Source organism: Cebus imitator, unplaced genomic scaffold (genome assembly GCF_001604975.1).
Source record: "Cebus imitator isolate Cc_AM_T3 unplaced genomic scaffold, Cebus_imitator-1.0 Scaffold468, whole genome shotgun sequence".
Classification (NCBI taxonomy): Eukaryota; Metazoa; Chordata; class Mammalia; order Primates; family Cebidae; genus Cebus; species Cebus imitator.
Window position 1 is genome coordinate 1,032,784 of NW_016107783.1, and position 25,405 is coordinate 1,058,188.

Consider the following 25,405-nt stretch of genomic DNA (forward strand, 5'->3'; position numbering starts at 1 on the left):
AAAAAAAAAAAAATTAGCCAGGCATGGTGGCTGGTGCCTGCAATCCCACCTACTCAGGAGGCTGAGGCAGGAGAATCACTTGAACCTGGGAGACAGAGGTTGCAGTGAGCCAAGATGATGCCACTGGACTCTAGCCCAGGCAACAGTGAGAGACCCACCAAAGAAAAATTGAGACCTTTTTAAAACTTTTATTTAGGTTCAATGAGGCCTAAAATAATCTTTTGAATTTCCAGGGTATATGTGCAGGTTTGCTACATAGGTAAACTCTGTGTCATGGGGGTTTGGTGTACAGATTATTTACTCATACAAGTAATAAGCATAGTACCTAATAGGTATATTTTCTGATCATCTCTCTCCTCCAGCCCTCCACCCTGAAGTAGGCCCAAGTGTCTGTTGTTTTCCTCTTTGTGTTCATATGTTCTCATGGTTTAGCTCCCCCTTTCGAGTGAAAATATGCGGTATTTTGTTTTCTGTTCCTGCATTATTTTCTTGTGGTAATGGCCTCTAGCTCCATCAATGCTGCTGCAGAGAACATAATCTAATTCTTTTTTATAGCTGTGCAGTATTCCATGGTGTATATGTACAACAATTTCTTTATCCAGGTTACTGTTGATGGGCATTTAGGTTAATTCCATGATATAGAATTATATCATCTGCAATTAGGGATAGCTTGACATCCTTTCTTCCTTTTTAGATGTCTTTGATTTCTTCCCCCTGCCTGATTGCTCTGGCCAGGACTTCCAGTACTATATTGAGTAAGAGTGGTGAGATAAGTCTTCCTTGCCTTGTGCTGGTTTTTAAGGGGAATGCTTCCGGCTTTTGCCAGTTCAGTGTGATGTTGGCTGTGGGTTTGTCAGAGACAGCTCTTATTATTTTGTGGTAGCTCATTCAATGCCTAGTTTACTGAGGGTTTTTAACATGAAGGGATCTTGAATTTTACCAAAAGCCCTTTGTGCATCTATTGAGAAAACCAGAGGTTTTTGTTTTTACTTCTGTTTATGTGATGAATCACATGTATTTATTTGCATATGTTGAGTCATCCTTGCATTCCAAGGATAAAGCATACTTGATCATCATGGGTAAGCTTTTTAAGTGTTGCTCAATTTGGTTTGCTGGTATTTTCTTGAGGATTTTTGCATCTGTGTTCATCAAGGATATTGGCCTGAACTTTTCTTTTTTTCTTTTTCTGTTTTTGGTGTGTATCTGAAAGGATTTGGTATCAGGATGATCCTGGCCTCATAGAATAAGTTAGAAAGGTTTCCCTCCTTCTCAATTTTTGGAATAGTTTCAACATAAATGGTACCAACCCTTCTTTGTACATCTAATATAATTCAGCTGTGAATCCATCTAGTCCTTGGATTTTCTTGTTTGGTAAGCTTTTTATTACTGCTTAAATTTTGGAACTCATTATTGATCTATTCAGATATTCAATTTCTTTTTTGTCTAGTCTTAGGAGGTTGTATATTTTCAGAAATATATCCATTTCTTCTAGATTTTCTAGTTTGTGTGCACAGAGGTGTTTATAGTAAGTCTCCAAGAATTTTTTGTACTTCTGTGGGTTAGTGGTAATGTCCCCTTTGTCATCTGCAATTGTGTTTATTTTGACTTTCTCTCTTTTGTATCTTTATTAGTCTAGCTAGTGGTCTATATATCATATTATTTTTTTCAAATAACAAAATCGTGGATCTCTTTCTATTTTTACTGGGGTTAGATCAAAAAAGAAAAAGATCATTACATAATAATAAAAGGTTTAATTCACCCAGAAGACCTAAATATACTAAATAAATATGTACTCAACAGAGGAGCACCCAGATTTATAAAGCAAATTCTTAGAGACCTATGATGAAACTTGGAATTACACACAATAATAGTGAGAGACTTCAACATTACACTGGCAGTATTGGAAAAATCATCAAAGCATAAAATTAACAAAGATATTCAAAACCTGAACTCACACTTGACCAAATGGGCCTAAAAGACATTTATAGAACTCTCCAACCAAAGACAACAGAATATACATTCTTCTCATCTGCACATGGTACCTACTCTAAATTGATCACATAATCAAATATTTTAAAAATCCTCAGAAAATTGAAAAAAAGTGAAATTATACCATCCACACTTAGACAGCAGGAGAGTAAAAATAGAAATCAATACTAAAAATTTCAATCATATAATTACATGGAAATTAAACAGACTGCTCCAGAATGACTTAGGGTAAATAATAAAATTAAAGCAGAAATCAAGAAATTCTATGCAACTAATAAGACCAAAGATACTGCATATGAGAATATTTGGGACACACCTAAGTCAATATTATTAAAGTTTATAGTATTAGATGCCTACATCAGATAGTTCAAAACATCTCAAATTAACAACCTAATCTTACAACTAGAGAAACTAAAGAAGCATGAGCAAATCAACCCCGAGTATATCAGGAAGCAAAAAATAATCAAAGTCTGAGCTGAACTGAATGAAATTGAGACATGTTTTGTGGCCTCTCATATGGGCTGATATGGTTTGGCTCTGTGTCCCCACCCAAATCTTATCTTGAATTTTATTCCCATAATTCCCATGTGTTGTGGGAGGGACATGGTGGGAGATAATTGAATCATGGGAATGGTTTCTTCCATACTGTTCTCATGGTAGTGAATACGTTTCATGAGATCTGATGGTTTTATAAGGAGAAACATATTTACTTGGTTCTCATTCTCTCTTGCCTCTACCATGTAAAAAGTGACTTTTGCTTTTCACCATGATTGTGAGGCCTCGCTAACCATGTGAAAGTTCAAGTCCATTAATCCTCCTTCTTTGGTAAATTGTCCAGTCTTAGGTATGTCTTTATCACCAGCATGAAAATGGACTAATGCATGGTCTATCTTAAGAGAATGTGCCTTGTGCTGATGAGAAGAATGTAAATTCTACATTTATTGGGTAAAATATTCTGTAAATACTTTTAGGTCCATTTGTTCTAGAGTTCAGTTTAAGTCTAGTGTTTCTTTATTCAATTTCTGTGTTGATGCTCTGTCTAGTGCTGTCAGTGGAGTGTTGAAGACTCTCACTATGATTGTGTTACTATCTCTTTTCCTATGTCTACTAGTAATTGTTTTATGATTCTGGGAGCTTCAGAGTTAGATGCAGGTATATTTAGGAATGTAATATCTTCTTGTTGGATGTATCCTTTTATCATTATATTAATATAATCACCTTCTTTGTCTTTTTTTCACTGCTTTTGCTTTACAGTCTGTTTTATCTGATACAAGAATTGCTACTCCTGCTTATGTTGTTTTTATTATTTGAAAAAACTATTATGTGTTAGATTAATTAAGAATTTTTATAAATTGGCCAGGCATGGTGGTTCATGCCTATAACCCCAGCACTTTGGGAGGCCAGGACAGCCAGGTCTCTTGAGCCCAGGAGTTCAAGACCAGCCTAGGCAACATGGAAAAATCCTGTTTCTACCGAAAAATACAAAGATCAGCTAGGCATGGTGGCACACGCCTGTAGTCCCAGATACTGGAGGGTGGAGGGGCTTGGTGAGAGGATCACCTGAGCCTGGGAGGTCAAGGCTGCAGTGAGCCATGATCACACCACTACACTCCAGCCTGGGTGACAGAGTGAAATCCTGTAAAAATACAAACTAACTGACACACAAAAATAAGAAATTAAAAAAATTAATTTATCCTAATTTATTCCTCCTCTAGTGTTCCTCATTTCATTACATATATCAAACTTTCCAACATATATCATTTTCTTTTTTTCTGAAGACGTTTCAATGTTTCTTGCAATACAGGTCTACTGGTATGGTAACAAATTACTTCAATTTTTGTTTGTCTGAGAAAGTTTTTATTTCTCCTTCACTTTTTAAGGGAAAATTTCCCGGAGACAGAATTCTATGTTTGTAGGGTTTTAAATTTTTTTTTATTTTTAATTATTATGGGTGCATAGTAGGGGTATACATTTACGGTGTTTTCTTTTCCAATACTCGAAATATTTCATTCTACTTTCTTCCTGTTTGCCTGGTTTCTAAAAAGAAGTCCAGCGTAATTATTATCTTTGTTTCTGTGTGGAAATAAAAATGTCTTCTGTCTTTTTTCAAGATTTTCTTCTTGTCATTAGTTTTCTGCAGTTGGAACATAATATGGATATTTGCAGAGTTTGGTATTTATCTTCCTTAGTGTTTGCTGAACGATATATGGTTTGGTGTTTCTCGTTAATTTTGGAAAATTCTCAGTCATTGTTATTTCAAATATGCCTTGTGTTCTTTTATTTTTCTCTTCTCTTTGTCACACAGTTCTTAGATATTCCATTCTGTTATGTTATTTCACTCATCATTTCCCTTTTTTCAGCTTGGGAACTATGTGTTGAAATATCAAGCTAGCTGATTCTTTCCTTGGCTGTGTCTATTCTATAGATGATTTCATGTAAGATATTATTCATTTTGTTAGAGTTCTTTTTTTTCTATTCCTAGCATTTTCTTTTTATTTTTTTCTTAGGGTTTCTTAGGTTTTCTACCTCTCTGATTAAATATCTCATATGTTCTGTATGATGTCCATTTTTTCCATTCTCTTAGTATGTTAATTAGTTCTCAGTCTGACAATTCTAAAATATCAGCTATGACTGAATTTGGTTCTGTTTCTTGCTCTGTCTCTTCAGATTGTGTTTCTGGACTTTATGTTTGCTTTTTTTTTTTTTAATTTAAAGCCAGAAATGATATATTAAGTAAAGGAGACTGACGTAAATAGGCCTTTATTGATAGGTTTTATGCTGATCTGGCTGTGAGTTACGCTATCGTAACTGCTAGCACTACCTGTGGCGTTAGTGTCTAAATTTTCTTCTAGTCTTATTTCTGTCCTCCTTATTTTTGCTTCTCCCTAGAGAACCTGTCATAAATAGGGTCTGAAAATTGCATTTCTTTAAGTTGTAATCCTCCTTCATTATACAGGAGCACTACTCTTTTTGATAGTTAAATGTGAGGAAAGAAACATTCTATATCTTACAATTAGGTCTTAGTCCCTTAGTGAGCCTGTATCCTTGGGCTGTGACTTTCACAAGTGATTTTTAGCTCCAGTAAGTCTTTAGGTGAGACAGGAAGCTAAGGCTGCTGGAATTGTTCTGTTTCTTTCCCCTCACATAAAAGTTAGAGGGGGTGGGATATTAGTATATCCCTTTCCCCACGTCAGTTAGGCTCTAGCAAAACCAAATAGTTTAAGCTCTGGTAAAATAGTTTTCTTTGAGGATGGGCCTTTTTTAAGGAGAACAGAGCACTGTGAACATATTTCAAAGTTGTTACTTTACTTTTACCCTTGCTAGAAATATGAGGGGAATTTTCTCAGATCTTCACCCTGAGAATCTGGTAGGCCTCCTGGAAATAAAACTCATGAAAATGTAGGGGCCCCATAAGACAGGACCCACATGAGTTTTTGCCTTTTGAGCTAGGTCTAGTGAGTCTCCTGCAATTACTCAATTACCCTTTAAATGCTTCGACCAGTGTCGAGCTGTGGCTTCTTCTCCTTATCAGCTATGATTCTCTATCTCTGCCTTTCTGTCTAGTTTCCAGCATGGTGGGGCTCTGTGACCTCAAACCCTGATGGCATTAATAAGAGTTAGTGATTTTCAGATTGTTTATCTTTATTCTAGTTGCAAGGATGGGAGTAATGACTTCCAAGTCATTTATATGTCAGACTAAAGTCTTCTAAATTACCTTCTTTATAACCTGAATCTACCTTAATCAGTCTTTTTTTTTCTAACTTTTCATAACATAATATTTATAACTTTTCTGGCATTCATTTTATTTGCTTTTGCTTAATGTTTCATTTTGTACGAGACATTTTATGCTTGAGATTATAACCACTTTTAAGTAACACACCGTAACTTATTTTTGTATGCTTAATAACTGATCAATTCCACTAAGATTTGGAACATTATATTAAAATGTCTCAGAATTCTTCTGTTGCCTTAATCCTAACATATAATGTGAGAATAAAAGTCTCAGGGAAGAGAGTAATAAAACCCTCTCCTGGATTATCCATTTGTAAGAAAAATAAGATATATACAAAAGTAATATACATAAGACTTGCTTTGTTACACAAACACTTGTGAGTCTTTGAAGTCTTTAAAACATCATCTAAATCTGAAATTTGTATGCACTAGCTATAGTGTGATTGCTAAGTAATAATACTACTTGTGATATACACAGTACTTACTATATGCAATTTACTGTTAAAATCTTTTACTTTGTTATTCTGAGATCCTACAGTAACCTTAAGTGAGTGCATTTGTATTCATAATCTATAGTTGTAGATAATGAGAGTAGGAAAGATTTGGTGACTTCTCCAATATCTAACAATGATGTAGAATTCAAAACATGTGGCCGAGCACAGGGGCTCACACCTGTAATCTCAGCACTTTGGGAAGGCAGGCGGATCACCTGAGGTCAGGAGTTCAAGACCAGCCTGGCCAACATGGTAAAATTCCATCTCTACTAAAAATACAAAAAAATTTAGCTGGACATGGTGGCAACTCCCTGTAATCCCAGCTACTTTGGAGGCTGAGGCAGGAGAATTGCTTGAACCCAGGAGGCAAAGGTTGCCATGAGCTGAGATCATGCCATTGCACTTCAGCCTGGACAACAAGAGCAAAACTCAGTCTCAAAAAAAAAAATTAAAAGAAAAGAAAAAAGAATTCAAAACAAGTGGAATGCAAACACCAGTTTATGTGACTTTTGCCAATATTTTAACTATTATGCTACATAGCCTCCCAGGTACCTCTACTCTATGTACCTCTACGTTCCACGTACCACCAATGTACCTTTACTTGTACTTAATATTTAACCATTTAATATCAGAAGGGGAGGTAAAGAGGGAATGTGAGTCCCTTTGTACCCCCCCTTCTGATATTAAATTGTTAAACCTTATTGAAGATAAATAGACTAAGCCCTGCCAGCCAAAGCTTTCTAGTAGGACTTGAATAGTGTTTTATTCAACACACCCAGTTGTGGGAGGACAGTATACATACTATTGGTTAGCAGGTGGTTCTGCTGCAGTGGATTGAGAGCTGGAGCACCCCCAACACCTGTCTGGGCAGCTAGGGCTGGATGAGCAAGTCCGTGTTGCGGTCCAGGTGCAGCAAATGGAGACTGCATCTTATCCTTATCCCAGGAGGATTCACTTCCACCTGAAAAATATTCATATAAACAGATTTCAACTTGACAACTTTCCATGAGAAGGGTTTTTAAAATTCCCTATTAGGGCTGTAATCATGAATACTACCTCTTAGAAAATTATTATTGAACACAGTTAACTCATTTTTATGACAGTTTCAAAAACTTTCAATAGTCTAGAGATGTAAGCTGCCTCTGAGAAGGCTAAATCATTCTTAATAATAGTATAGGCACTCTTGACTTGTTGGTAGTCTCAACAAATCTGGAATCATAATGAATAGCTTTTAGAAGCACTTACGTGTTGAGGGCCATTAATTGACCATCACTGCCTTGTATTCTAAACCTTTAACATACATATGCTATATTTAAAGAATAGTACTGATCACTGAAAAAGAACACACTCGTTTCATAAAAGCATGATAACATGCAAAAATACATGGTAAGAAACAGAATGGTCATTCATTTTCTTCTCAGATCACTCAGAGAAACAAATCTATTCATACACAGTAAGGTTTTGTGTAAAATAAGGTGGAAAAAAATAGAAAACCATGGCTTCCAACTTGAAATTATACTTACCTTGATCCTTCATGCTAGAGAGTGGGATAAAGTGTGTATAAATGCAGAATACTATATTATTATGATCTATAGTGGCATAGCTATTTCATCTTGTATTTAGCGTACTGTGGGGGAGAGAAGCATTGCTTAAAACCATATGGAAAACAAACACAGAATAACTTCCAGGACATTCTTCCAGGAGAATACTTTAAATAAGGGAGTAAAGGGTGGGATTCCAATCACTGCAGAAGCAGATAGTCTGGCTTTAGAAAAAGAAACAGTTGTGTAGGCAGCTCCATCTATTTGCTTGATGTGCTTCAGTCATTCAGGGGTCAGTGGTTCTGCCTCCATTCCCATGCTGGGACTGCGACATTAGCATCTCTACCTGGCTGACACCGTCCCACTTTCTGCCTAAAACTCTGACCCTGTTTTGTGTGGGGTTTAGAGCTGAGACTCTTGGGCACTCTGTAAAAATAGGTATATTTACTGTTTTTTTAAAGGTAGAAAAATCAACATATTCATATTCACATTTAATATTGTGATTATTTTCAATATTCACAATACTATTTGTGATTTTTTTTTCTTTCTTTTTTTTTTTTTTTTTTTTTTTTTTTTTTTTTTTTTTTTTTTTTTTTTTTTTTTTTTTTTTTTTTAGACTGAGTCTTGCTCTTGCTCTGTTGCCCAGGCTGGAGTGCAGTGGCGCGATCTCGTCCCACCCACGGCAATCTCTGCCTCCCTGGTTCAAGCAATTCTCCTGCCTCGGCCTTCCATGTAGCTGAGACTACAGGCACACTTCAACGTGGCTGGCTAATTTTCTGTATTTTTAGCAGAGACGGGGTTTCACCGTGTTAGCAAACATGTTTATACTTCTATTTCAAAAACCACATTTGCAAAAAGGTTTTGAGAGTTGTAAACTTTTCAGGGAAATGTCTTCAGGCCCAATTGGTATTCCTTTTCAAGATTTAAAATGTATTCAAGCAAATGGCCTGCTAGAATCTCTGAAAGGATTGTTTAACCCTCCTATCCACACATCAGCTCTTACCCCAGTCCTGAAGAGGAAGACTCTTAACTCCAGTCCTCCCTTTCAGCACTCTTTCAAGCCCTTTTGTGGATGAAGTGAATCTCTAATCCAAAACTGGGAGTCTTGACTAGCCTCCAACTACATGAGGTAAGGAAACACCAGATTCTAGCACAGTATATGTAAAGATTGAAAGATATCTGGCCTTGCCTATATAAACAAAAATTTTATAATCAAATGAGGGAAGAAATAAGCAGTTACTAGTTGGGGTCCTGCTCTAAGCCATTTAGATAAGATGCATGAAAGCTTAGTAGGTAGGAAATATGGTTGAATTTGATAGATTGGCTTAATGGACCAGAAATCATCCCCTTGGTCATGCTGAGGTCTGCTATGTTCATTGAGAACATGCAGTACTTCTATGATTACCCCTTGTTCTCTCTTTTCATCCAGATGTTGATTGCTGTAAAGCATGTGCTTAAGAGCAGGGAGGTAATTTATGGTTTGGTGCATTGACGTATTTTAGTGTTAACGAATTTGAAATTTAAATTAAAATCAATAAGTCATTGTTATGCTGTAATGAAGAGGGATGGCGGGGTGAAGGGAATATCTTAATAAACTATGAAAGTAACCACTGCAAAACTGAGAATTCTTTATACTAACATTAGGCCAACAAACATGATTAATATGAGAAAACGCAAATATTTAAAAGATCAATTGCTGAGCAAAAATGGAAGCACTCCATCATTTTAGCACTATGTTCAAGATATGAATTACCTCACCATAGCAGAATGGTAATTTATAAAATGAGCAAAATATTGACAAAGGAAGATACATTTAGAAGACATTAAATGACACCATATGATAATAGTATAGTATTGCACTATCACAGCAGCAATAGCAACACAGCAATATTAGAGCTATTATATCAATATTTTATAAATTGAAAACTGTTTAGTCTACATTCAATATTAAATGATACATTAGGTATTATTCTCATGGTTTTGTATCACATTATCCAAATAAGCTTGAATAGAAATGTTTTTAAACTCACCTCAGAAGATTTCAATGTGGTTTTGTGTATGTGCTAATGAAAGCTTTGGATACACTTTTTCCAACAGCTCCCACCTTTGTTAACTACTGTGTTAATAATAGAAAAGGCAGTTTCCATCTCTTCCCACCTCCACCAAATGTGGATGTAATTATTATCCTGTACTGTAAAAGCAACTGTATATGAATTGAGTGGCTGAGGAGTGTGGAACATTCTTGATATTTGGATTAGGAGGTATTAATGCTCTGAACACATTTTTGTCTTTTGACCTAAATTTCTTATTTTTAAATGTAAAAATTAATCATTACTCAATCTGGAATGTTCAGTTGCCCTGATATTTGCATTTTCTTATGCCCCTTTGTCAAGATACAATAATACCCATTGCCCTCAAAGCTAACAAAGTATTTTGACTAATCTAAGCTACAGTAGGCTTTTTATTAAGCACTATGTTGAAAGCTTGGGTATCCACCTTCCTTGTCCTCTCTATCTAGCAGTCTGTCTACCTCCAAATGCAGTAGTTAGCTTAGGCTGAGATAAATACCACAGAAAGAATAGCTTAAACAACCAAAATTTAGTTTCTCACAGTTTTGGAGGTCACAAATTCAAGATCATGGTTTTGGCAGATTTAGTTTCTCCTGAGGCCTCTCTCTATGGTTTGCAGATGACTGTGTTTCCTCTGTGTCCTCACATGCTCTTTCCTCTATGCAAGTTCATCCTTGGTATCTTTTTTCTGCCCAATTTTCCTCTTCTTACAAGCAGATTAGACTAGAATCCACTCTAGGCCTTATTTATTTACTAAATTTTTATTTTTTTTCATTCTGTGGGTACAGAACAGGTATATATATTTGTGGAGTACCTGACATGTTTTAATACAGGCATGCAATGTGAAATAAGTACATCAAGGAAAATGAGGTATTCATTCCCTCAAATATTTATCCTTTGAGTTACAAACAATCCAGTTACATACTTTATATTAAAATACACCACGCGTTCTCACTCATAGGTGGGTGTTGAACAATGAGAACACATGGACACAGGGAGGGGAGCATCACACACTGGGGTCTGTCCGCGGGGAAATATGGGAGGGACATCAGGGGGTGGGGAATTGGGGAGAGATAGCATGGGGAGAAACGCCAGATATAGGTGATGGGGAGGAAGGCAGCAAATCATGCTGCCATGTGTGTGCCTATGCAACAATCTTGCATGTTCTTCACATGTACCCCAAAACCTAAAATGCAATTAAAAAAAAATAAAAATAAAATAAAATGAAAAAAAAAATAAAATACACTTAATCACCTCCTTAAAGGCCTTATCTCCAAATACAGTCACATTTCAAAGTAACTCAGGGTTAGGGCTTCAATATCTAAATTTTAGGGGTACCTAATTCAGCCCCTAACACTAAAGTATGTGCATTTGTCAGAACCAGACCATACTAGCTTTGTGAGGGAATTCCTCCAGTAAAGAGGAGAGAAACTGGACAGCATTTTCAACAGGGCATAATTCTGAGGCTGGCAGGGTAAGCAGTGGGTTTGGGAAAATAATCTCTTAAGTCTTCATGAAATTTTGTATTAAGTGTAAACATAACCCAACACAGTCCTAAGTTTGTAAAGATAACGTAGAAAATGCACCAAATCCTCATGAACTGAATAATTTATTTGAGCTTTTCCATATCAACTACTTATCACTATTCTGGCACAATATTTAGTAAAATGAAATAGATGGCAATAAACAGTGTAACACAATAAACAGTATTACAAGCAACTATTGCTACATTAATACTAATTCAACCCTAACTTTACCAATAAGAAAGCTATAGAGAACTACATTTTCATAAGCCCTTACTTAGTAGAAATATATATTCTCAGTTAGAATCAGTGTAAGAACAATAAAGTGATTCGCCATGGGGAAACATTAATTTAACAAAGCGTCTGACAAACTTCTATTGCTTTAATCAGAATCTCTTTAGTTTGCAATTTAGACCTTTAAAAAAATCCTATTGTAATATTTTAGGGTTCCCAGAAGATTGTTTTTGTTGCTTTTTCTTTGAAAGATAAGATGACAGATACCTATGAATCATGGGGACCTTACAATAGAAACATGGAATTTAAGGCATAGAAAGGACCTTTTTATCCATTTAGTTAAAAATAATAATTTGAAAAAAGAGCAGGAACATAATATGCATGGGACTCAAAGCAGTGTTTTAATGTTTTAATTTGTTAAAATTTTGTCTAACTAGCACTCTCGTAATTCCCATTCTAATAACAGAATGCTTATTATCGTCAGGTTTGTGAGAAGCAATAGAAAAGATCATTATGATGTGTTCAAACCAAATTAGCATAAGCCTAAAACCCAAAGCACCAAAATGTTTCAAATGGATATAAAGGAATCCCAGCAGTAAAGCACTAAATAAAAATTCCAAGCAATCATTCTTAACCTTAGCACCATGTTGTTAAAAATGAGTGAAGGAAGCTGATAAAACATTCACTGAAGAGTATCAAGGCAACTTAGTAACCAGTCTTGATCCTCTTTATAAATTCATATGCTGTAATTTCTGTAGGTTTGAGTTTCTAAGACTATTGGATTGTATGAGTCATATGCAACAGTTTCATAATTGAAAAATGATCTCTGTCTTCTGAATTCGATTGAGTGTATCTTTTAAAATTTTAGAGGAATACTATAGTAGGAGTTGCTACTATCGATTGCAAAGTACAAATTTAAAAGCCACCTATCAGGAAAAAATATGTAAGGTAAATTATATATAAGGCCATATTAAATTCAAAACTATGGCCTTGAATGTGAAAAATAGAAGGGTTTGTAACAAGCTGTCCTTACATTGAAACTTTTGTAGCTATAACAAAACATATAAGTCAGATTATTTGAAAATATGGGTCTAAATTGATGATGTTTCTAGTAATTTTGTGTACACAAGGCAAAGAAAAAGCAGTCAAATGGGAAGAGGTCCATGCAGCATATGGCCTAAATCGAGCTTGTTCTCTTGGTCATAGAATATTTGTTTAGCTAGAGTCTCAGATGAATGCACATTGTTTGATGAATCTACACAGCATGTGGCATTTTGTAGTAGAAAAATATTTTAAATCATAATTAAACTGTTAAAGGCTTCATTTTTTTCTAAGTAATAATACAGTATGTGTAAGTATGTGTAGAGAGGAGGTGTATATACACACATATAAACACAAATTCAGGGTTTAGTATATTGTAAAGTGCTAATACATGAATGCAAAAGTAGGTGTGTACATACAGAGGTGCTATACTCTAAACTTTATCACATTATACTTTTATTTGCTTTTCCTGTATGCATTCACAAAATAGAATATTCAGCAGTTTTCCAGATAGGTTCACAACAGCAGTTCAATCATGCACTGTCTCTGAAATTTGAATGGATATGGATAGAAAATAGATAACAATTATTCATTTTAAAATATTGAGAAGGTCTCAACTAGTTTATTTCCTCTTTTACTTTAAAACGTTACCTAGGAACAGCCGCACTGTAGAGTGATGATCTAGGAATATCAAGTTTCATCAGAGGTATAATGGCAGCTAACTGATGAGCCTCTAGGGCTGCACTTGCCAATACAATAGGCACTAGTCACTTGTGGCTATTTAAATAGAAATTTTAATTAATTAAAATAAAGTAAAATAAAATAAATTCAGCTCCTCAAATTGCACTAATTACATTGAAAGTGCTCAAAGGCCACATGCAGCTAGGGACTATCATATTGGGAAGTACACATATTGATCATTTACTTCCTTGCAGAAAGTTATACTAGAGAGTGCTATCCTAGAGTATAAGCAGCTTGTGTAAAACAAACTACGGCATCTTTAATTCAACATGTCTGAAACTAAATTGACCATTATTCAATGAAAGAGACCTTGCTCCTTTATTTCCTGTTAGAGGCATAATGCAACTGTTTCTATGGGAAATTTTTGAGTTCCTAATATGTGTCAGGTGCTATTTGCAGGTACTGAGAATACAGAAACAAAAGGCAAAGCACTTGCCCTCAAAGAACTCTCAATCTAATAAGTATCATTGCCATCTCTTAATCCCTCACTCCCTGCTTAACTGGCCAGATTATCTGGAATTGACTACAATGGTTTCCCTTCCATTCCCACTGACACTGCCTTTGTTTGGACCCTCATTAGTCTCTCACATTACTATCATCTCAAGAGACTCTTAACTGACTTCCCTACTACTTGTGCCTCATCTCCTCCAATTGGCCCTTGACATAATGACCTAAATAAACATGAAAAACAAAAATAAAGAGGATGGAGTATCAGAAATGGCAATTTAAAAAGATATAAATAAAACTGAGCAGAGCAGTAACCAGGAAGAAAGAAAAGAATACCTTGGTTGCATGACCAGAATGTTTATATACAAACCCTCAAAGGGTTCCAAGAAATATGCTAAGGCTCTCTGAGAAAGTATGGTGGATGGACCAACATGTACTACAACTGTTATATAAGCATTATCCGTACAGGCAAAACCACCAATCAAACAAACAAAAAAAAGTCAAACGACTCTATACTTTCATTATCACCATCATCCAAAAAGATCAGGAGTCAAGTTCAAACGTTTGAAAATTAATAGTGAATAAATTTGTTTCTGGATTTAATAGGAATTGATGCTTCAAAGTATACTCAATAATTTTTAAAAATAAGCACTCACCAGAGGCTTACTCAACTAAATTGCACATGACTCAGACATATTTCTAAAACTAAGGCTAATATGTTTCACAAAGTAAATGTAAAATTCAAAGTCCCAATTATATTTGTTTCTAAATTAAAATGCTTCAAGATGTAAGTATTCCTGAATGCCACTTTAAGGCACAGTGGCTAAAATTTGAACATCACATTACTGAGTTTCAAAGATTAGTTTAGTTATAGAAGGAATTCTATCACAGGTAATGAAGGCACAGTGTTCTTCTATATGACCTGCTGAGTGTGAGGATATGGTTGGAGAAACTCTTGCAAACTATTGGTTTGCATAACTTAAAATACACTCTGGTTAAAAGGTATTTTATTGTAGACATGAAGAAAATGGGGTTTTGCTAGAAATTATTTTGTAATTCCAAATGACAATCTTATTCACTCTCCTATGAACCCCCCAAATTTTTAAATCATCATACTTGTCTTGGTATTATGTTATGTTGTCTGGAGCAGAAGTTTTTTTGTTTTTTTTTTAATACCCTTCAGCGACCCGGCGCTGGTGGCTCACACCTATAATCCCAGCACTTTTGGAGGCTGAGGCGAGCAGATCACGAGGTCAGGAGACAGAGACCACCCTGGCCAACATGGTGAAACCCCCATCTCTACTAAACATACAAAAATCAGCTGGGAGTGGTGGCGTGTGCCTGTAGTCCCAACTACTTGGGAGGCTGAGGTAGGAAAATCGCTTGGACCCAGAAGGTGGAGGTTGCAGTGAGCTGAGATCGCGCCACTGCATCCAGGCTGGTGACAGAGCAAGACTTTGTCTCAAAAATAAATAAATAAAAATAAAATAAAATAAAACAAAATAAAAAATATCCTTCAATTCTGTATAAGCTGTCTGCTGTGGCAAGTACAGAAAACTTTTGTTTATGTGTGATGAAACACCTCTTGGAAATTTGAATTTATTTCTTGCTAGTTTAAGTATTGCAAATTTAAAAACTCAAAAAATCGATGTTCAAGACAGTGATTGATAGCATTTTATCTGAATTTGAAGTCCTCCTTTCATCCTTAGTAGCATGTGGTCTGTCTAAATGACAAATATATTATCATGTCACTTCACATTAAATAATCATATAATACCACAAGTATAGATTGAATATTTGTCCCCAGCCAAATCTCATGTTGAATTTTAATTTGGAATGCTGGAGGTGGAGTCTGGTGGAAGGAATTAGGATCATGGGGACAGATCCATTATGGCTTGGTGCTGTCTTCATGACAGTGAGGGAGTTCTTGCAAGATTTAGTCATTTAAAAGTGTGTGACACCTCCCCTTCACTTCATTGCTATTGCTTTCGCCATGTGATATGACTAGTCTGCCTTCACCTTCAGCCATGCATAAAAGCACCCTGAGGCTTAACCAGAAGCCAAGCAGAACCACTATCTATTTTTTCCCTCTTTCATCATATTTCTGAAATATTGAACAGCTACTACTGAGAATACATGCAAATTATTTTAAAGAGAGTTCCTTATGAATGTCACATTCATAAACTGTGACATATGCTCTTGTAAAATATACCTTAATTTGAAGGTCCTTAAAATGAGGTTATGCATACCCTAGAAAATGTAAAAGCTGACCTACAAAGATAGAGCAAGATGTCTGAGTTTTATTTTATATGTTAACTAAAATGTAAGTACAATATTATGTGTCACTAATATTTAAGATATGGATCATCACTTATGCCTTCACCACTCAAGTATTAGAGGAACCTGGAGGGAAAAAAAGCATATGAGTTTTCAACAGGGAAAGTGGTTGGCCATTGGCAGCCCTAGACTTTCATTTACTCTGACCTCATTGTGATATGTTCTACATATACTCAGCTGAGTGGGTTCAATAAATCAGCCTTTACAAAGTGAACAACACAACACAACCTCAGATTGAAGACCATAATGCAAGCATAAGAGAAGAGATATAAAACAGCAGAGCTGATACTTCTAATCATTGTAGGAACTCTGTCACCTTCATTAAGAGGTAAAATATTGTAAAGGTCATCAGATTTGATGTATTAATCACATTGTTTTCTCTGATACTAAGAATATATGTTTTAAATATTTTATGTCATTAATTAATAAAATGTATTAGTTAAAATCTTGTTTAATTTTGTTATCATTAATTTCTATTTTATGTACATATGTTAGTACATGTATACAGCTCAACATTTATTTTATGTATACCAAAAGAGCATACTCATTATTTACCTGATGGAGTGTATGAACACAAGGCTTCAATAACTGCCTTAAAGTTAAAAAAATGGACACAAATTTACATTTTTTCATAATTAGAAATTTTAAAAAAATACACGCATATTATATTTTTACAACAATCATTTTTATAGATCTAAGAAGATGAAAAATTAGTGTTGTAAAAGCGTAATATTACACATGTGAATTTACCTACTCATAATTTAAGTATATTTACCTACTTGTAACATAATTTAAGTATGTATACCTACTCATAACATAATTTAAATAAAGTATATTTTTTTACCCATAACATAATTTAGGTATATATACCTACCTACCCAAAACATAATTTAAGTATTTTTTCTATTACACTGTTAATTAATCCAAAGAAGCCATGCTTTGGAAGCTAGTGTATTAACCCAAAAAGCAGAGGGCAAGACTGGCCACATAGAAGGAGGCAGAATAATTCATCTCTTTTTCTTTTCCCTTTCCCTGCACATAGACTAATATGATTTCTGTAGGTATAAATATCTTCCGGTCAGTGCAATTCTTACAGCTATCAAAAAATTGTTTAGGGAAACCATAATGCAGTCTCTAGACAACAGAATACATTTCGACCAATAAATCGAGATGAAAGCATTATGATTTTTTGTAGCCCATGGTGAGAGTTAATTATTACTCACACAACAAGTTTTCTTGTTGAGATTTCAGCTTGACTGTTTGCTTTGGAGTGGTGAGGCTAAAGTAATCTTACTTGACTGGTAGTTGTCAACTGGTAAAATTCTGTGAAAGTTGCAGATAGAGACCGACCCAAAATAGAGAGGGAAGAACTATATCCTTCAACAAATCATAATAGCATAGTGAAAGGAGCATCAGACAGACCTGAGGTTGAATTCTGGCTGCTCTGTTACTATCTACGGGCCTTGGAAAGGACATTAAGGTTCTTTGAGTCTGAGTTTCTTAATGTCTAATATGGAAATAATAATCTACCTGCTCTAGTGTTGCTTTAAGGATTAAATGAGATAGAATATGTAAAACGGCACAATATCTGGACATATCAAACACTAAATAAGTGTAAGCTATTATTTATTTTAGAATATAAAAAGCAAAGTAGGGTGTTAACTTTATTAACTTGTCTATAGGGTGACTACCTTTTTAACTATACCACCAACAAAAGATGGTGAAGACCGCTAGTGACCCCAAGAGTTGAATAATTTGCAAAGGTAAAACTATTATTTTTGTGGTTAACCACATTTATTTTCATGGCCATGTAAATTTGAACTTACTGATCTTAAAGCCAACTGTATGATCGGATACAGTAAAACATTGAAAATGGAGAGCTCCAGATATGGCTCTGCTACGCTATTTCTAACAATGTATCAAGTGGTTCAGCAGATATAATTACTGCCAAGTCTTGACAAAGACTTGGAAAGTACCCACTTATTCAGCAATTTCCAATCTGTTCATTAGTCAATCTTACTTTAAAAATGTGCCTGTCACAATGTAGGTGAAGGAATCTATTGATAATTATACAATAAAATCCCTTTGATGTAAATGTATACAAAATTTATTTAAAAGGTATAATATTAGCTAAATCAAACCTTGTCTCAAAAGCAGTTACAAGAAACAGATACCAAAAATAGTGGGCATCTCAGAAGCTTTGTCATCACATATACATGCACATATATTCCTACAACAACTAGGTGCATTAAAGTGGGAAAGTGAGGCTAAACAACTATATGTAGCCTGTTTTTCTCTTGAGAAAGCACAAACAGATGGCTGTTTGTTTTTTTCTCCCTGCACAGAAAAGACTGGGTTTGGCTGGCAAACATTGATTATTAATCTTAGAACTTCTTAAAAGAAGAACCATAAGAAAGAACATAATATTTAATATGAAGAAAGACGAGAAAGTTGGTAGAAATAATGAAGATTAAATTTTGCCAATAATTTTCATATCACTCTAAAGTTAATACAAGATAACATAAAAGAGAAAAGAGGCAAACATATAACTTGAACATGCAAGACACAAAGAAGAAATAATTTCAGCAAAATTATTTTACCGAAATAATTTATGAAAAAAATTATTTTACCAAAATAAAGACAAACCCTGCAGACCCAAATTCACAGAAAGCTATAAAAATGGGGAAAATATGACAAATTGAAATATATGGCAGAGCATGAAATAACAATACAAAGAGAAAGAAACTTATCTGTTAAGCTGAGGCATTAGCTGAATACACCAAAAATTGTTCTACGTGGAAAAATGAAAAGATAAGGAAATACCGTTTTTTTAATGAAAAAGAAAAAACGGAAGAAGAAAATGGAGTAGAAGTAAAATAAGTCAATAGATAGAATCAATATACAGCAAGTATATGTTTGACAAGGAGCATTCACTGGCTCTGGGATCTTAGTGCCTATTAACGTATGAAATGGATCTTTCACTTGTATTACACTGGGGCTTATGAATTACTGCTGATGATATCAAGGAGATTCATAAATGGATTTTATCACTACATTGAGTAATTAAAACTACAATGATCAGTTACGGGACAGTACTTGCAAAACAATTACAACACATAAGTCTAGTCCCTTTGAAAATCACATTCACTGAGTACTTACTATGTGCCTGAAAACCATTCAAAGCACACGGAGCACTTGATATGTGCTAGAAACCATTCCCTAATGCTCAGAACACCATGTGGTAGATACTATTATCAGCCACGTTTTATAAAGAAAACTGAAACTCAAATGATTGATTTTCCCATGCTTGTACCACAAGTAAAGAATTGAAGCAGGAAAGGTTCCAGAACACACACACTAAATAACTATCCTCAATTGCTACTGATACGAGGCATATAAGTCCTTTTAACTGAGGCTTTGATAGTGAATACGCACAGTTTAGAATCTGAGGAACTAAATGAGGCTCTTTGGTGAAGAGAACTAAGAAAAAAAAGAAGAGAAATGTCCAAAGGAAATGAGTCGTTATGAATTCAATAATTAAAATACATTTACAGGTTGAAAATGACATTAGTTTCTTTTAAAGAAAATAATGATGAGTATAGTTAAAATATGCACAAAATTTTCAAGTGATCAAGGAGAAGCATTGACTTGCTTTCCAAAGGGTCATTCAACACACTATAGGCAACAGGGCAGTAAAAAATAGTGTCTGGTTATTGGTATTCATTCCAGATTCTTCCTTTGAACACATTTTTCAAAGAAAAGTATCAAACATTGCATTCAAGTATGCAAGTTAATACAGTAATAGTTTAGCTGCATTATTTACTACATGCACACAATTATATATTCTGCATTAATGGTTGGACAATAATAATCTTTAAGAACTTTTAGTTTCTCAAGAGCAGTTACAATAGTTGGAAAGGTTTTGAAGCATGTAGTTACGTTTCAATATTCAACTTCAATATTCAATAAGATTTGGAAGACAGGAGAGAGATTGATCTTAATAACAGTGCAATTTAAGATGTCTGGATTTTTGTTAAAAAAAGAATATTTTGCCATTATTAAATTACTCAAATTGGTCTCTTCACACTATGTAGAGTATGCTCACAAGAGAGGGAGTAGCATGTAAACAAATGAGTCTATTTTGCCTAAATATAAAAATCTTGTGACTCACTAATATACTACATATTCTTTCACATACAAGCCCTAATTCAGTTGCATAATGTAATTTAGTATGAGATTTTCTATTGGCCACAGCCTACCAAATATCAATGCATAACGACCATGAAGCTCAGACCCATTCCTGTAAGGATGAAAGGTTAAATATGCACCAGCAAGCACACTACACAGGCTCAGCTGATTAGGGTTGGCAGTGCGGTAAAAGTAGCAGAGACTTAAAGCAAAATAAAGTGTGATGCTTTTGGCCAATTTACAGACTTGTTTCCAAGGCCGACAACATGCCATGATAAATGTATTTGGGAACACACACACACACACACACGCAAAAAAAAAAAAAAAAAAAAAAACTATGCATGTGTTGACAACAGTATTAATATGCATGTTTTAGAACATGTAGAACAGGAAAGGCCACAGATTCAAGCTCTAAGTAAGAAGCAAAAGTTCTTCATAGATGTGCATGGGGACAATTGATGCTTATGCATTCACACAAATTTCCTAAGCTCTACCATCCTAACAATGCACAATATACAGAGTAGACTAAGAAATAGGGTTTCAAATTAAAAGGCCTTACAAGCAAATTTGGAAAACAGGCTAGAAATTGTTACTTTCCAAACTTGATGGATGACTCAATTCATACAGGCTTACCTCATGCAGTCTAGATAGTTCAGACCTATTTTATAAAGTAAGTATTAAAAAATTAAACTATTTTAAAAATGGAGTCTGGGTGTGGTGGCTCATGCCTGTAATCCCAGCACTTTGGGAGGCCTAGGTGGGAAAATCACAAGGTCAGATGTTCGAGACCAGCCCGGCCAATATGGTGAAACCCCCCGTCTCTACTAAAAATATAAAAAATTAGCTAGGCATGGTGGTGCGTGCCTGTAACCCCAGCTACTCAGGAGGCTGAGTTAGGAGATTGCTTGAACCCGTGAGGCAGAGGTTGCAGTGAGCCGAGATCACGCCACTGTACTCCAACCTGGGCGACCTAGCGAGATTCTATTAAAAAAAAAGAAAAAAAAAGAAAAGAAAAGAAAGAAAGAAACGGAGGTGGAAAGAACATTTGTCAGATGTAACTTGGGTAGGACTGTGAAGGACAGTGAGGATGGTAGAAGATACAGTTGCCTAGGTGTAGCCTAAGAAGGGGAGGAGAAAGGACATGGAGATCTGGAACCTAAGATACCAAGGGAACAGGCACCCCATAATTTTGTCTACTTTTCAACTTCTCTATTTCTGACTAAGATGTCTAATTTGTGGCCATGCAATTGAATTCAACAAAAGTATGTAAATGACACAGATGAAAGGGATACCGCTACTTAAAGCAATGCTACATATTCCAGAAAAAGTCAAAGTTAATTCTGGCAGCTCTTTTAAAAAGATCTGTGATTTGATAATAAAATACTTGAAGGTGGCCTATTTTATTATTTTATGTTTCCTTTTAATGATTGCTCTTATTTATTTTCTCATTCCATCTATGTGATAACATCTATAGTTCATATGCTTCTGAATGTCAAATTCATAAAAACATATGTAAGTTATGTGATTAGTTCTGCAAAGTACCAAATCTGTCATTGAATGAAAATAAATTATATTTCTATTACAATATTGATATTTTTGTAAATGACACAAAACATGAATTCTTAGTGTCTTATTTTTACCAAAGAAAAAACATAATAATTGTAACTGTTTTCAAACATTCTTTTCTCACCAAAACAAAATATGTTTTCTTTTGGCTGTTCAGTTTGTTATTCAATTTTGAAACATACTTCCAATTTGGCAATGGACACATCAAACATTGCACAGTCTGTTATTTGATTGGAAAGAAAAATAAATGATATTGTGTCTTTGAATGCAGAACATGTGTACCTTGCTTGAAATGGAAATAGGCCACTGATTATCATAAAATATCATGGCCTGAAAAAATTTCATGGTTACAGTGCTCAGTGGGAAAATTTCTAAAAATGTACTATTTTAAGTTGATATGAACACCTGTGCCTTTGTATTTTTCTTTAAAATATGAGTTACATTTTTACCGTATACCACCTTGATTATCTTTAAAAAAATATTAACAGCTTGCATCCTCATACCAATGCCCAGTTACAAATTCCAAATGTTTTGTCACATTTCTTGTGAGCAATGCCATCTGCCAGAGGTGGCATTTATGGCTGTTTACCCTGACTCCCTCCAAGAATTCATCTGCCACTATCTAATGCTGCCTGAATAAAGGGGATTAAGGCTCTGATGCAACAGAGACTATTGATAATTTGGTATAATTGGGAAGAAATGAAGATAAATGAGGTTGAGGACAGAGAGGCAATTAGTTGAGCTGCCTGTACAGCTGTGTTCTCGGCCTAGCTCCCCTGGCCTTTTCTTCAGTGAGGTATGTGCAAATTAACCGTAATGACAAACACATACTTCCCAAAGCTCTTGTACTTTGCAAAACTTGAGAATTCACTTTTCACTTCTGAAAACTCAGTTAGTTGTTTGGTAAAGTTGTTTCTCACAGTCTCTTAAGGTCCTAATTACTGAGGGCTACTATTCCTGCTATACTTCAGGACTAATACCCACCTCCAAATACCCAAATTCCTTGCTTTCAGTTGCTGTCAGGCAAGTGTTTACAACTTGAGTACAGTGAGAATCTGAAGCTCAATTTACCTTAATTATGGTCCAGCGTTGAGGACAAATTGGCAGTTCTTTCATTTTTACATGTTTAGAAGCCCAGAAAACACTTCAGAGTCAGTGAAAAGTAGCTTGTCTTTTAATTTCAAGAGAATAGTGTGCAAACTGCATTCTTTTTGATAGCTTGTGATGAAAAGACAGGACCAGCTTTACAATCATGCTCTAAGGCATCTTTAGAGGTTGGCAAAACCTGTGTTTTCTAAGATAAAATGGACATATTTATATTAAGCTTGTTATTTTCATTATTGTGCTTCCTAAATGAAAATGGCAGCTCTGTCCAAAGTTAACCACAAACGTGTTTAGGCAGTGACTAACTTAAAATGTGAGATCTTGCTTCACTTGACTAGCCTAAAAAATAATAATAATAATAAAAATATGAGATCTTTTTTTCGAACCACAGAAATGACTATGTATGCCATTTAGTTGAGGATGCTATCAGAGAAATTAAATATTTTGAGGTGCAGTATCTCCATTGATATTTTTTTCTCTATTTTGCCATGTGAAAATTATTCTTATTATCTCATATGTAAATAAATATATCTGTGTGCCTTTGAATTGTTACTTCTTGTGAGGAAATAGTAAAACTAAATTAATAAATTTAGAATATGTAAGTGTACTAATACAGTGAAGGGTGATGAATGCCTTTGACCACTCTTTGAAAAGGAATGTGGCAAGATAAATGCTTTTTCAATTTGCGATTTGTTTCCCTCACAAAAAAAAAAAGCAACAACCTAAAAGTATTTATTTCAAAACAAACAGTATGCTAATTACAAATGTCGATGAATTCAGGCATATACATGCAACACAAGGACTCTTTACGGTTTCATTCTTATTTCTTGAAAAAACAAACTAAATTGTTTTTTATCTGAGCTATGCAATATGGTAGCCACTGGACACATATGGCTATTTAAATTTAATTAAACAAAATGAAAAATTCAGCTCCTCAATCACACCAACCATATTTCACATGCTATATTGCCACATGTGGCTAGTGGCTACTATGATGGACAACATGGAAGAACATTTCCATAATCAGAAAGTTCTAATGGTCAGTGCTAGTCTATATTTCAGACTTACTGCCATCCCATTCACACAAACTAGTGAGGTTGAACTGTAGGCAGACTAGGGATCTAAGAACAGATAAATCAAAGACAAAGTCTTCAGATTACAAAGGGATTCAGAATTCGTTCAGTTTTCTCAGGTGGAAGGCTAGAAGCTTCTGTTTCAAAAGGCTTACTTGATAAACATTAGAAAAACACTATGGGTGTGTTTACAAAGCACCAATGTCTTCTTAAGATTTTAAGCAACTTTAGCAAAGGTTATTCTTCAGCTAAATCTCTGTTATTTTGTTCACAATTTCCTTTACATAGCCAAGGTATGTAGTGTGACAATGGCAAGCCATCAGAAATAAGTCTTAGGTTATCACTTAAGGTGATGACCATAAAAATCAAAGAAACAATATGCTACAATTTCTGTGGAATATTTTGGAAATTAATACTAGGCTCAGCTAGTCTGAAAACATTACATACACATATGTATGGGTACACACATGTGGAGCAACACAATTCTAAGTAAAATCAGAGCAGATTCATATTTTTATCAGAAATTATTTTTCACTGAAATAGTTTTAAAAAGATTTTATTGCACGTTTTACATTTTACTATTTTTCAATAGGACTTAGGCTCTTGGTTTATATAATATAATTCAGAGACTGATAAATACAATACACTCAAGTTTGATAAACAGTTTATCCGTAAATATGTTCTCTTACAAATTTTATACTTTTAAGTAAAAAAGACTCTTGAGAGTCATAGCACCAACTTTTAATATTAAGCATTTGAATATCAATTTTTTTGAGATAACAATTCACTCTGTCACCCAGGCACAATCACCCCTCACTGCAGCCTTGACCACCCTGGGCTCAGATGATCCTCCTACCTAAGCCTCTGAGCAGCTGGGACTATAGGCATGTGCCACCATATCCAGCAAACATTTTTCTTTCCAGGGATGAGGTCTTGCCATGTTACCCAGGCTGGTCTTGAACTCCTGGACTCAAGTGACCCACCTGCCTCAACTTTTTAAAGTGCTAGGATTAGAGATGTGAGCCACCACACCTAGTGTTAATACCAATTTTTATGTTGCAATTATAACTAAATGGATTGACTCAGAGAATCCTAGTAATTTTCCAACTTTTCAATTGATGATTCCCTTCCCACTAAAAGGCTACACAGCCTCAGTTTGTCTCCTATAGGTATCAGTTTCCTTTCTTGTACAATTATTAAGTTGAGCCGGCTGATCTCAAAGCTGCCTTCAATCACTGGCATTCCATGATTCTATAGGTTGTTTTATAAATAAATATTTACTTAAATATAAGCAGCATAAAAAACATGGTAAAATGTTAAATGCAA

At 34.9% G+C, this 25,405-nt stretch overlaps 1 protein-coding gene across 7 annotated transcripts in view; it reads right to left on the bottom strand.

The window, feature by feature from the left end:
• DACH2 (dachshund family transcription factor 2) overlaps positions 1–25,405 on the bottom strand; it is a 632,920-nt gene that overhangs the window by 122,987 nt on the left and 484,528 nt on the right. For all 7 annotated transcript variants that reach the window (XM_037732724.1, XM_017512281.2, XM_037732723.1 and 4 more), the window contains one exon: positions 7,018–7,176. In XM_037732724.1, coding sequence (XP_037588652.1) covers positions 7,018–7,176 — 159 coding nt within the window. The remainder of the gene's footprint in view (positions 1–7,017; positions 7,177–25,405) is intronic.